Raw genomic sequence first — 14,248 nt, 5'->3', positions numbered from 1 at the left:
CAGTGTTAAATTTTCTGAAGCCAAAAGGGAAAAAAAAAAAATCCTCAAAGAAGCACCCATATGTCTCATGCCAATTCCCAAATCCAAGGATATTTTAGGTTTTAATCTCCATATAACTGAAGTGTGCGCTACCCACTAAAATTGTCTCAGACTCAGGCACAAGTAGGCACGGTCTAGAAACACACCTGGACGCCTGAGAAGAGCTGAGACATCACAGTTGGGAGCACCTGGGAAAGCCCGCAGAGGAAAACAGTAATTCTGTTTGTGGGGCAGGATGTGAACAGTCCAGGGACAGAGAGGTCTCAGGCCACACACGGAGCAATGCAGCAAAATGAGCGCCTGAAGGATCAGTGGTTCCTAACTTAAGCTATGCTCTTCTTGCAACTTGAGCAGGACGGAAGGAAAGCAGACAATCCCACAGCCAAACCCTGGTAACACAGGTCGTATCAGTGTGCTGAGCTCTTATTCAGGCACAGCCACTTTTTCAGGTCCGTGACTTTTCAGCTGCAGGAACGCAACCGAATTTCACATGTGGGTGATCACACAGTACACAAACTGACAGAGCTGCCCCAAGCCCCCGCTGACTTACGCCACGCACTCGTGCAGCTTCTTGCAGCCACGCCGATACCTAGCCACGTACCTTATGGTTGACGCTAGTGAACGGCGTTTTGTCAGTGATGGTTTCAAAAGGCGACCTGGCTCCATTCCCATCCGTGGGGGTTGCTACTTCCCAGCTGAACTGTATCGAAGACTGGTTGATCCCAGCCTCGCTGCAGCGTTCCTTCATGACCGTGTACTTGGGGAAGTGAGGGTCACAAGGAGTGACACAGATGAGCGGATAGCCTGGGGAAGGGGATTTCTTAGCACCGTCCTTGGTCACTTCTTCCACACGGTCGTAATCAGCCAGGGTGACGACCTGTACGGATGCAAGATGGCAGCATTAGCCTGGGGGTGAGGAGAGGGGCAAAAAAGGCAATCCTTCCCACAGACTCCAAGCCTGCTACATCATCGCAGGTCTTAATTTTATTTCAGAAACCCCACTAGGGTTTTCAATCTGTACTTGAAGGGTACTAAATCCCATCCATTGCAATGGGCAACTTACCACAGGAGGTGCTGGCAGAATCAGGCTCCCTGCTGCCTCCTGATCCAAAATAGTCACTATTGCAGTGCTGGTATCTCCAAGAACAGATTCCACCGGATCATCTGGACCCAGCACCAGAGAAAAGGACTCATGCCACTCCCGGTCTTCATTGGACATGATCTCCACCTTAAACATGGTGTGGTTCACACCTGTGAGAGGAAATGCAAGAGAAACAGAACGCGATTCATCATCATATATATCTCTGAAGTTCTCATAAAAAAACTGCACAGCTGGTCTAGGCTATGACCACTGAAATATTATGATAAAATACGCATTATAAATTTTACTTCTGCTCATTGCTACTAATAATTTAGCCCCGTCCACACAGGAGGCTACTCTATACATAAAACTCCAGCTATGACAAGTGATCCAGTTGATCAGGTGACAGATTTACCAGCAGATGCCATCTGAGGATTAATAATGCTTGTCTTGTATTAGCTGTCTGTAGCAAAAATCTGTGATCCAAAGTACTTCCCACCCCTGCTGCGAGCATCTCGCACACCAGTATGCAAAACTGTTTGGTGAGGGCTTCTTGGTCCAGCAACGTGGTCTGAGCTGTTGCACTGGATCCTGAAAGATCTCTGCTGAGCCTTACATCTTCTGAAGACCACTTCACTCTCACCTGCCAGATGCTAGTGCTGCTTCTTCTGCTCTGATCACCCTTCATTTAACAGTTCAGCCTTTTTGCATAACAAAATCATATCCATAGCAGAGTGCACGGCTGCAGCCCAGAAGAGTCACACTTCAAAAAAGTCCACATAGTACGTGGTCTATGTAGTATATTTAAAATACACTACCAAAAAAGCAGAACACCCCCCTCCGCCCCCAAACAAACCAAACCCCAGATCCTTCTCATCCAGCGGGGCATTGTGAAGGGATGAAATGTTATACGCAAGAGAAAACATGGCAAGATTTGGGATGGCCTTCCCATTTTTTCAAGTGACATTAAATCCAGTGAGCAGAAAGTCTCAACCACCTTTCTGTCTCCTTAGGCATTTACAGTCTGCTCAGTAAAGAGCTCACCACCTCCGGGCTTTCATTCCCTCCTCTTTTTCATTGTCCCCCTTGCTTGGGCAGCAGCTTGGCACTCTGCTTATGGAGCGGAGAGGGCTGGTGCTCAGAACACCAGTGTGTTTGAACTGAGAATAATTAGGCAACCAGAAGGGGAGAGGGGAAAGGACATGTTTAATGCAAGGAAAGGGGAAAAGTCTGGCACCCCACCTGTAACACACTGAAGAGCTGGATAGGTGTTTCTTCCCACAAAGACTGTGATGAACACAAGATCAAACCCCAAATCAAATCTAAACCCCCTACATCTAAAAGTATATTATGCCTTCTTACAGCTAATGCAGTTCACTTCACCAGCAGCAGTTAGACCTGTGTTGTGTTGTAAACCTCATGCAAAAAGTGTTTTTTTCCAAATCTCCTGAATATTTCCCTTCAATGCTCCTTTCTGATATACACAAAATGTCACTGGTCATGCCACCACCTCTAACCTTCCCTCCAAGGACCCCTTACCTGGGCTGAATTTGAGCATTCGACTCTTGGGATAGTAATCCACTCCGGCCTGAGCTGAGCCATCGCGGGTGCTACAGCGGACTTTTGAGGTCCTGTTCTGATCCCCTCTCCGGACCACCTTGATATTTATAACAGCAACACCCTCCGGGCCAGGCGGCTCCCGTACTTGGTACGCAGCTTCTTCAAACTCAATGGTGGGTGCTAAAGAAACAGCAGTGAAGAAAAAGCCCCAGGTTTGCACACCAGCTGACTGTTTACAGATGAAGGGCATTCAGAAACTGGGATGAGTTAAACTCAGCTCCTTTTAGACTCTACCTACACAACCTCAGAGCAAGGGGCTCCTCAAAGCAGGGGCAAAAACTGCAGCTGTAAGGGTTGGATGTGAATTAGGGCAAGCGGTGGGGCAAAATCCGACCAACACATGTATGGGGCTACAGAGGATGGCAAACGATTCTCCCATTCCCTGCTTCCCACTGAACCACACGTCCTCAAATCCATGCGACGTGGTGATGCTACAGCCCCCATAGGCAGTCACACCAGAGGGACCTGGCATCCCCCTTCTTCCCCACGGATCTCTCCAGGCTGTGACACTGTGGAGGGAAGGCGGCATCTCCCAGGGGAAGCACAGCAACTCCCTGTGCAACTGCAGGGGAAGGGGAAATGGGACAAAGGGTGGGTTCAAGCCATTGTTATTCAATCCCTCCCTTAAGACCAGTCCAGTGCACAAAGCCACCAGATCAGTGACCTGCACGCAGAGCTGCGACTGTGTGACTGAAGGCATTCACGTGCACTAAATCAAACTGCAAACTGTTGACGAGTCTGTGCCGACTACCTTGGAACTGCATCCTACACTACAACTCCGACATCCTTGTTGCGTCTCATTGCTTACCATCTTCGTCGTTGGTGACAGTTATGGTCGCCATGTCCATCTTTCCAATCCTAGCTCCACTCCAATGGTTTCCAAGCGGGCTACCAAGACAGACCTGGAACTGCTCTTCTGGTTCAAAGGCAGAGTCATCACTGATATAAACACTGCAGTTCTTCACCTAAAGCCAAGTAAGCAGGAGAAAACAGCAAACATTCATAAATCCCCTGAAGCCACTTAAAGGCCACACTGTACTTCACTATCTAGGCTTTAATGTCTAAGTACTGTCAATCCTGGAAGAAACACGTCTATTTTTAAGGCTGCTACTTCAGTGTGGACGAACCACACAGTTACATGATGAGACACAGCAGTGAAGACATCTACTTCCACAAACCGACAGCTCTCTGCTACAACAATCCTGAGTCCTACTGACACGGAGGATTTGCGTTTCATGTTTTAACCAGTTTTATCATGAAACAAACGACCCCTTCAGAGTCATGTCATATTTCCAGGACCACAAAAATTTGTGACTTCAAGCGTCTACGAAACCAATTTGGACAGCCTCTGTCCGCTCCCTCTGACAATGCAGAGTCGAGGAGGAGATCTGAACCTCTCCCATCAATGGTTCTTCATTCTCCCTATAAGCCAGGTTCAGCTCACCTTCTCCCCTTTCAAGAAAGTGATGCGGGACTCCTCTGTGTTTCTCCTCTCTGCAAAGTCCTCCATGACCTCTGCTGTCTGGCTCTGTGTGTAGCACCTGACGGAGGACTCGTAGCTGAGGTCCCCGGTGCGGAAGATGGGGATGTGCAGAGTACCCTCCTTCTCCTTCACTGTGTATGTATCCTTGGCAAACTGCATGCTTGGTACTGCAGGAGGCAACAGAAAGAGTCAAGTGTTCAAGCTCCACAGAGAGACAGGAGCTAAGCGAGGCATATACACCCTGGGAGAACTGCTGCATGGACTCTGACAGCCAGAGAATAAGACGTCAGCTTCGCTGTGCCTCAATACAGGATTTATTTTCAAACAAACAAGTGACCATTACTGCCGTCATCCTTCTATAGAGCATGGGATCAGTAGAGCCTGCAGCGCTTCAGAAAGAAGGTATCTCTCCTCGTCACCTCTCAGTCACCTACTCCAATAGCTGATTAAACTTGTTTCCTTCCCTAACATTTTGGTGCGGTTGCAATGCGCTGGAGAACAAGACAGGGCTGGCGGTACAGGGATGGTGTGTTTGCAAGGCACGTCAGGAAGGGATTCTATGAGGACTCAGTACTGAAATGGATGCTATGACTCAAAGCATTATCCTACTGTCTGTGGACAGACAGAACAAATAGCTTGCAGCAAAGAGGGCAGACCTCAACAAAGGTACAAAGGCAGAAATGATTATAGACTACTACGAAGTTAGATTATACAGTGTGTGCTTTCCTTAGGCAAGCAAACACAAGAGATGTTAAAACACAAGAGAAAGTAAATGCAGTGAGACTTTCTCACATAGTGAGGGGTTCTTTGGCCCACAGAAAGCACGAAACAAGGACTGAACTCTGAGCAGAGGAGTCAAAGCATGGCTGAAAGTGAGGGAACACTACAGGAAAATTCATTCTGCGCTCCCATAGACTCCAAGCTCTTGTGGACAGTGAAGCATGGAAAGAAGCGGGCCAGCCAAATGGAACAGGAGGATCCCAGGAAAATAGGATGAATCCAGCCTAGAAATAACCTAGCATGGACTAGCCTCCTGCTGCGTGGAAGTGTGAAGGAAGAGGCTAGGATGGACCGGATAGAGCTGCCGTGGATTACTCACCATCTTGGAAAATGTCATTAATGGCCACGATCGCTTGGAACGGCTTTGTCAGCTCAGCTCCATGGGGTGAGCTGAGATAAACAACAAATGTCTCCAGCCCTTCTATCACCGGGTACTGCGCATCGTCCAGGATTGTCAGAGTGCAGAACTAGAAGGAAAGCAGAAGTCCTGCTTTTAGAGATGCAAAGCTGTCATCCTTCCTGGCACTCACATTTGGGTGTCTAATGTAAAGTCATTATGTCAGGCCTTTTCTGAATTCATTAATCAATGGAAACAATGTTCTAGATAAATCCAGCATATCATTTCAGAGAATAGGCAGCTATCTTTATTCTGGGAGAGGTGACCTGACCGAATCTTCTCTGGCTGTAGTGGTGATCACATGTGAATCTGTGCCTGGCAGATTCATTAGCAATTCTCAAGTGGCCCTGAGAGGATTTTTAAAACAGGCAAATGGCAAATATAGAGTACGCACATAAACAAGAGAGAGGTGTCACCACACAGAGCAGACTCATCAGGAGTCAAAGTGGTTCCTCACCTCTTCTGTCTTGCCTGGCCTGAACTCTATTTTTCTGGAGCTGGGGACATAATCAATTCCCGGGCTGGCAGATGGAGGGTCTGACGTCCGAGTGGCACACCACACTGAGATGGGGGTTGAGAGATCAGGTCCCTGTCGGAGGACTGGAATCTCAATGTTTCCTGCATCACCAGTTGCACACGAGAGAGAACCAAGATGAGAAAGCAGCCACATACCACAAAAGCACTCCTTTCCCTTCAGCATGCCCTTCTCCCTTCACCGCTGCTCCTGCACTCAGCATAGGCTGTTGCAGAGAACAACCCCCAACCTTCCCCACAGGGGCAGAGGGAAGAACAGAAATCCACTGCAGATCTTTTACAATTATGCTGCTGTGCCCTAAATCGCTCCTTCTGATACCTCTTCCTGGTGAAAGCATGCTTTGACGGTAAGCACCCCAACGCGGTGTGGAGCGGCCCTCGGGGAGCCCCCTGCTACTCTTCACCTGCGGCCTCACTGACGGTAAAAGTAGCATTCCCCAGGAACACTGTAGAGGCATCGTTGGGACCACCGATGAAGACGTTGGCTGAAGCCCGGCTGCCAATGCGTGCGTTATCTGAGGCATCGGCCAATACAATCTCAAACTCCTCTTCTTCTTCGTATTCACTGTCATCGATCAGCGTGACGTCACATGTTGTCATGGTGACACCCGGACCGAAAACAATGCGGCTGTCATCCGCCATCCCCCGGGACTTGAAGTCGGAGCCGGATTCCAGCATATAAAGGCTGCTTCCCTTGGCTGATTTGGGGACAGTGTAGCAGACGGCGGACACAGTGCTGCTGGTATCCCCTAAGGAAAAAAACCGTAACTCCGTGGAAATACTTTTACTCTATTTGGTGGAGACACCATTCGTGGTGGTGCATTCGCGACACCATTCATTTAAATAATAAAGCAGCATTCAGAAAAGAGGGTAAGGAGTAAAAAAGAACACCATCCCTGCTCCTAAACTTGCATAAAAGCTGGCTTAGCTCTGACTTCCATACTCCAAATCTGCACTCTTGGTTACTATGATCAGAAAATGGGTGGCACTTGCCTATTAAAGAATATACAGTACAGTGATAGGGTCCACCTAAAACACAGTATCTAGATCACAGAGAAGCAGCAAATAAATACAAGGGTTTGCTCCTGCTCATGCTGGGAGGAGAAATGAATCCAAAAGCCAGGAGTTTTAACTGGATTGGTGAGTCTTACAGCAGAGCTGGGAAAGAGAAAAAAAAAACCCACAACATCTGCCCTGCGCTGTCGCTTGGCATTTCAGTTGCGCCACAAAGCTACTTCCAAAAAATCGAACAATCACCCCAAAATCATAGACAAGCAAACCCCAAGGAACACCACTTGTTTTGGGGGTCACTGTTATTTGCCTGCCAGCAGGAAAGAATCGTTTGCCTGAGCCTGGCAAAGGTATATACGGCAAAGACTCCTCAGCAGCTTTGCGGTAATCCTAGTCTTGTGATAAAAGACTGGAGGATACAGGCACTAAACCACTTCTATTATCTATAAAGTACAGAATTAAAATCCAAGCTCTAGGCAGCCACACATACTTCACAGTCTGTCCACAGGTGCTTCACTTCTCTCTGTCCCCAGTTTACTGTTGGCCACAGTCTCCAGGGCTCCCCGTCCACCCTCTCTGCCGTGTGGGTTCAGACTCTGCCCGTCTCACCCGCAGCAGTGCCTGCGGAGCTGCTTTCCCTCCCGTGCCGCAGAGCCCCAGGGGAGCACAGAAAGTCGTTCTGCCCAGCTCGACCCACCTTTCCTTTCAACAGGAGCAGAGAGAAAACCAGCGCTCTCGCTGACGTGGTACGTCTTTCTGTCGAACTGCAGGGTGGGCTCGTCCTCCGTGTCAGTGATGGTGACCGTGGCCCGGGTGATGTTCCCCAGCAGAGCATAGGCCGGCATGCTGAGCTCCACAGCAAAGCTCTCCATGCTCTCAAAGATGTTGTCATCGTTAATGACGATGGTGCAGGCCTTGGTGTCCTCCCGCTCCTCAAACTGCACCTGGAAGGCAGCAAGTGGGCTGCTCTCTTTGGACTGGGGTCTGAAACTTTCTGTCCTTCCTGCCTTACCCTTGCCTGAGTCACATACACTGTGCACGGGTGGCATCAGACACCGACCTTAAGCAAGCATAAATGGCTAGTGGGGGTCAAAGGCAGCAGCAAATGCAGTGCGTAGGCCCCTACCCCTTCTGATCTCAGTCATGGTTTTAGCCCTTTGCATCATCAGGAGTGACATTCCTACTCAGGCAAGCCTGTAACATTTGTGGTCTGTCAGAACACTGCTGCAAAGCATATCTGCCAACATAAAAAACTGATGAAAAAAGAGACCCTCTTCTGTAAGCAAATAAACCACAAATTTTTAGAAAGAAAACACACTCTCCTATGCGTTTTTATCAGTTCTTTCATCCAGGCTTGATGGCATGTATAGTCAGACCTTCCCTTTCCTGGGGTCCCCAACCTACCTGCCCTGCGTACTCCACGTAGTCCTGCTCTCCCGGCTGCGAACCGGAGCTGGAGGTGGCCGTTCCCTGCTCTGTGCGGCACAAGACAATCGCGTACTGGTTGAGGTTACCGATCCGCCTCACGGTGACGCTCACAGAGCCTGCGTTCTCTCTGACGTTGTAGCTGGAAACATATCAAGCAGATACAAATAAGAGGCTGGAGAGCAAACCCTGTGTGTTTATGAGATACTGAGCACCACAGACTCAAGCTGGCTGTTGGCTCCACAGAAAATCCGAGGGATGCTAATAATCAGGGACTTGGGCAGGTGGCAGCTATTCAGCAACCCTGCTCCATCGTTTAACCCGGCAGGCACTTCTCCTCACTGACATGCGCACGAGTCCCCACTTCCACACCAGCTCCCCCTGCCCTAGAAATCAACAGCGTTAATTCAACAGGAATGTCACCTGTGGTGCTACAGTGCACAGCAGTGAGACCTCAGTCCTGACGGGGTGCCAGGGTAACACAGGCAGAAATGACGCTAACTGCCCCAGAATTTAATCGCCATGCTGTAGGTCCAATCACATATTACAGAGCTCAACCTGCCTCACTCCAGATAAGACCCAGAAGAGCCCCATGCCATTTACCTGGTGTATGTAAAGCTGAGGAGAGACCACTGGACATGGAAGATGTTGCCACTGACCACATTGGGTTTGCTGTCCTTCACTAGGAAGTGAAAGCTGTCCGCGGTCTCCTGAACCTTCTCCTCATGCATCACGTACCGAATGAGGCCCTGGTTCACATCCTCTGCCGGGAGGAGACACCCAATGAGCCAACGCAGAAATTCAATGGCAGTTTTATAGACAAGCAGTGCCGAGACATGCATCCGCGTGGCCGCCGGGATCGGGTTCTCCGCACGCCCTTTATGCTGCAGCAGCTTTTCTAACTTTCTCAGTCTTACCTGTGGTAGAAGCCAGCCTACATGCTGTAACAAGACATCCCCTTGCCTGGTCTTTATCTATAATGGCTCATACTTGAAAATAAGGTAAATTTAAAGTAGCTTTGATGAAATAAAAGGAACATGAATTTGCTTGGGCAGCACATATTTCATCTCCATTCTATAAGTTGGCATGTCCTAATAGGGCTCCTTCTCACTGCTGAGATGGTTTGGGCTCTCTGATGTTCTGCAGTATAATATATATTTCCCAAGCTTCAGCCCTAAAATAACATAAGTCTCTTACTTTTTTTTTTTTTTTGACTTTTTTTTTTTTCCCCCTGAGCACACAGGGCCTGATAAGAAGGGACAGGCAGAACTGCTGACTGCATTTGTACAGGACCTAATGCAGCGTGGTGCGAGGCTCTGCAAACTGCCGCAGCAGAAATGCTAAAAAAAAGGCTGCGCTGCAACTTCACTCTCAGCCTGCCCGGGGGAGTCTGGAGGGAGCAGCAATCAGACGGAGCACAGTGGCGTAGGAAGCAGTTACTCCTTCACCTCCCCTTCCTAACAGAGGGCCCCTCAGTCCTGCAACAGTGAACTTTCCACACGTTGTTGACTCTGCACTGCTGGCTAAACATCTACCAGACCTTGTGATGATTAGATCCACGTGCAATATCTACAGCTCCTCTTTACCGTCCCAAGTCAAATCTCCAGCTCTAACAAGTCCGGAGAACCTGGGTGTGCTACAGGACACAGGTTGGCATCTATAAGAAATTACAGGATTTCTGCAATTGAGAGCAAAGTTCAATTCTTATTTTTGACACACCTTTGAGATTTGCCCCTCGTTTTCTCCCCTCCCACATTTTCCCCCCCCCGCCCCTTCCCAAGCTACCTTCACAAACTGAAGCAGCTGAAGGAAAAAAGCGTCAGTATACAGGCCAACTTCCATACCCTGCGTAAAGGTGGTCACAGTTGTCCCTGGTTTCAGCTTGTTCTCCACATAACCATTTCTGGGACCAGTTGTTATCTCATAGATCAGCTGTTTGTCATCTGTGTCAGGATCTGTCGTCAGTAATTCCTTCTTAGTGATTAGATTGGTTGCCTGGATTAAAGCCAAACCAAGGGAGTAAAACTCTGGAGATCCAGCAGTGCAAGTCTGACTGACTGTTCATCAAAAAAGCCCAACCATCCCTCTGTCAAACAGGGCTCCATGAGGGAAAAGCTAGGGGATGTAGAAGCACAGAGCGGCCTTGAACAGACAGATGCCCCACAAGGTGTCTGACAGCACAGAAAGGATTCAAATTCTGCCTCAGATCTGCTTTGTTTAATAAAAAAAACATTGTGGCTCAAAGAAAAGCAAATTCAGAACAAGCTGCCCAGCCCTATCTAGCTGGGGCTAAAAGCTATGGCAAATCTTTTGGTTTCACCTGGAAACCACCGCTCCATGAACTGTGCTGATGCTTAGGTGAGGGCTGGCTTTGCCCAAAACATTTGCAGCCAGCCTCAAGTTGAACGATTCACTCAGGACAGTTCATGCTACTTTAGTGAGCCTGCACTAGTCCTCTTTCAAATGACCTCACACGGATGTGCCTCAGTTCCACCACTTTTTGCTTTCTCTTTAAAAAGAAAACACCTTTAACAGCAGGAGAAAAAGAGAGAATTGAACTGCCTGAGGCTGCAGGAGTTCTTTTTCTGAAGTCAGGAATTTGAGCTGAGTTAGCCACTTCTTAATACAATTTCTTACTACAGTGCCTTCCAACCCTTTTTCCTGGGAAGAACCAAAGCATTTCTTTGCAGTTAACACTGGGTCCTCAAAAAGAAGCACAAGAGAGAGTTTCCTGGGGTTTTGTTTGGACTTCAGCAAATCAAAGGCATGTCACAGCAGGAAATCCCTACACCACATTTCTTTGAAAGCCATGTATCACTACCATGCCTGCTGCAGCACACAATCAAGACTTCTCTGCCATCATCAAAGCTGAAAACATACTACGCTGGGGAGGAGGGACAAGGGGCAGGATGTGTCCGTCCAGGAAGGCATGCAAGACTCGTGCAAGAGCCAAGAAGAGCCAGGCTCGGTGGTCCTGCTGATGTAAGGGAAGGAGGCGGTCCAGGGAGCAATTTAGCGCACTGGAGCCACGTTGCCTGGTTTAGCTAATGGAGCTGCAGTGCAGGCACCCCCGCACACCTCTGCCTTTTCCAAGACACTTCACGGGCACAGAGGGACACCTGCTGTCTATCACAAAAATAACAATGCTGAAGGATCAGGAGGTTCTCCTGTGAAGCTCCTTCTCCTGGAACAGCCTGAGAAACAATCTAAGCTGAACCCAAGCAGGCAGTTACCTTGCCATCCATGTACTCCAGCCACTGCAAACCCAGGTTGGTGACGACCCTGGGTGTCCCATCATCCACAGAGAGAATGTCCACTTTGAAGCGCTGCGGTGCTGCTGTCACAACCTGACAAAAGTTCAGAGAGAAGGCTGTTACTTTGGGAGTCAGAGTCTCATCCACCATATTTCCAACTTGGCTCCCTTCAGCTCTGTTGGGATCAAGGTCCTGGGGCGAGTTTGCACACACAAAGGCTGGTACACCAGGGAAGAAGCATATGACATCACATAACTGAGAATACTCAGCCTTTATCTTCAGTGGAGTGAGAGCAGCTAAGTCTCCCCTTCTCTGAGAGGAGGTAGCTTTCTATTAGCTATAGAAGGTATCCCTCACATCCCTTCTCCTCCTCTTACCTTCTTCCCCCCATCCTCCATAATGAAGAAGGGATTGGTCCCATCAGACACAGTGAAAGTGAAACGATCCTTCAGCGAGTTGGTACCATCATGACTGTAGCTGATGCGGTTCTGGTAGATGTCGTCCATCGTGAAGGTGGTGGCTTGGTGGTAATGCAGCCCATTGCTGGTGCGTTCAATCAGGCCATGCCGAGGGGGCTGCGTGACTGTGAACGTAATTGACTCAGCCTGCACCAAGGAGACAGAGTGGCAAAGCTGATGACGTGACCCCAGGACCAGGACAGGCAGGTCCTTCCAGTTCGAGATACCTGGGACTCTACGCCCAGACAGCTTTCCTAGCACAGTGTTTCCAACCAGGGGCTCAAACGCAGCACCGCACGCTGAATTGATTCACCCTGACCCCTGCCCTGTCTTCATCCCTCTCCTAAGGTGGCTATCTACAGAACAACCCCAATCCGGGAGAGCTAGGCTAGACACATCACACCAAACTATTGGTTCAGCTGGTCTGAGATGGCTCTCGCCTTCGTGACAACCCCTCGAACACAAAAGCAGTCCCCCATTCTGCAGCCATTCTAATCAACCTGCCCCTCGTCACTTCTGTCAAGGTGGAAGCAGCGATAACCTTTGGGGCAGGATCTTTGGCTCAGGGCAATAACAGGCAGGCAGGAGATCTCTTGCTGCAGGGAAACTAGAGCCAACATGACACCGCTTAGCCTCCGGTCGGACCCAGAAGAGGAAATGTCATTTTCATCTGTGCTAGGCATAAACTCAGTGTCAAGGCTAGGCATAAGCTCATTTCAAATCCACGATGTTCAGAGAGAAGGTGGGACAGGGCAACGATTAGCTCTGATCACAACTTAGAAATGTTTTCCACGCAGGCTTGTTGCTTATGTGTCTGAGAGGCATCCCAGATGAAGCCATTTCTCCAGCCAGGGCTTTGCTTTGCTCAAACACTGATTCATCTATTTATATACAAGCTGGGCTTCCCACAAGCTGTTCGTTTGATGTTGTGACCCGACAGGGTATGATGACACTCACCATAATCTTTCTCTTTGAACACAAGCCCATTTTTCTGATAGCCCAGATGTGCATCAGAACAGGGGAGGGAGGAGGCAAGGGGGAGTCCTGCCTTACCTCTGTGTCAGCGTCTGTTGCTTTAAGCTCAAACTCCGTGATGGTTTTTCTCACACCTTCCTGAACTGTCATCCCGAGGCTTTGCACTACGGGTAAGGAGTCATCCACAGGGTTTATGGTGATGTCAAACGTCTGGCTCACCTGGAATAGGAGGAAAAGCCTCTCTTGAGGAATTCAGTCTACCAAGAATGCAACTTCATTGAAACAGTAATGCTTTAATGATCCACTGAGTTTGGGTCACTTTATTTTGGCCTTCTTTAGTGAGTAAAGAAGAGCTTCTGAGCTCAGATCTTGTGAGCACGACCTCTTCTATCCCTCCCCACTACTTTATTCTTGCTCTTTCTGTGATATTTATGGACACCCACTTCTCCCTCCCTCCCTCATTCTACTTTGTCCCTCTCCCTCTATTTGCAGCTATGATTTTTCCCTTTCAGACAGTAGGAAGGAGACACTTCTCAAGGGTCTAACTGTGCTTCTGGGTATGTTGTCAGTGTACTGGATCAAAGCTGAGCTCCAGGAGCAATTGGTAAGCAGATGCAGCCAGACAGTGAAATCTTGGTAAAGCAGTCTCATGAGGCTACATCTCAGGTCACTCTCCCCTCCCTTCACAGGGCTCGCTCCCTTCCCTGTGGTACGTAAGATCTCTCACAGCAGGGGAAGTAAGAGCACCCACCATTGCCAAATGACAAGCCCATGTGTGGTTTGTTTCATTTCCTTTGCTACGTGTAACTGTCTCTCTCAAGCACGCAAGAGGAAAACAGACTCCCATCACATCCTACAGAATCAATAGCCTGCTCTGACTCAGGCAAAAAAACATATTGGGACTTACCTCATTCGTTCCATCAGAAACAGAAAAGGTGAACGCATCCGTATGCTTTTCAATGTCACTGGTGTGGACATACTGGATGCTGCGAGAGGCCAAGTCTGCCTGGCTGAAAGAACTAATTCTTGTCCCTAGAAAAAGAACAATAGGGAAAATGTGCAATAGAAAGAGCGAGGCAGGGAAAAACATAGGGAGCTAGACGTATCTAGCCATAAGCACTCAGTCCTGGCTTGTTCTGCTCCAGTTCAGGCTGTACGATGAACCTCAGCTGAGCCAGGGATTTAGCTGGC

The 14,248-nt window shown here is 48.9% G+C and overlaps 1 protein-coding gene across 1 annotated transcript in view; it reads right to left on the bottom strand.

Annotated features, from left to right (window-relative positions):
- Positions 1-14,248, bottom strand: part of FRAS1 (Fraser extracellular matrix complex subunit 1) — a gene marked incomplete at its 5' end in the record, with an annotated part of 117,283 nt that overhangs the window by 10,442 nt on the left and 92,593 nt on the right. Inside the window, 16 exon segments of the mRNA XM_009587766.1 lie at positions 641-916; positions 1,103-1,290; positions 2,660-2,860; positions 3,549-3,705; positions 4,185-4,390; positions 5,323-5,470; positions 5,858-6,018; positions 6,339-6,683; positions 7,643-7,889; positions 8,350-8,512; positions 8,974-9,133; positions 10,215-10,365; positions 11,604-11,717; positions 12,002-12,229; positions 13,136-13,276; positions 13,965-14,089. Of these exon segments, the coding sequence (XP_009586061.1) occupies positions 641-916; positions 1,103-1,290; positions 2,660-2,860; positions 3,549-3,705; positions 4,185-4,390; positions 5,323-5,470; positions 5,858-6,018; positions 6,339-6,683; positions 7,643-7,889; positions 8,350-8,512; positions 8,974-9,133; positions 10,215-10,365; positions 11,604-11,717; positions 12,002-12,229; positions 13,136-13,276; positions 13,965-14,089 (3,011 nt within the window).

This window comes from Fulmarus glacialis, unplaced genomic scaffold (genome assembly GCF_000690835.1).
Source record: "Fulmarus glacialis isolate BGI_N327 unplaced genomic scaffold, ASM69083v1 scaffold2551, whole genome shotgun sequence".
Classification (NCBI taxonomy): domain Eukaryota; kingdom Metazoa; phylum Chordata; class Aves; order Procellariiformes; family Procellariidae; genus Fulmarus; species Fulmarus glacialis.
Note: the sequence above shows the minus strand (reverse complement) of the source record. Positions and strands in the feature narration are given on the sequence as shown.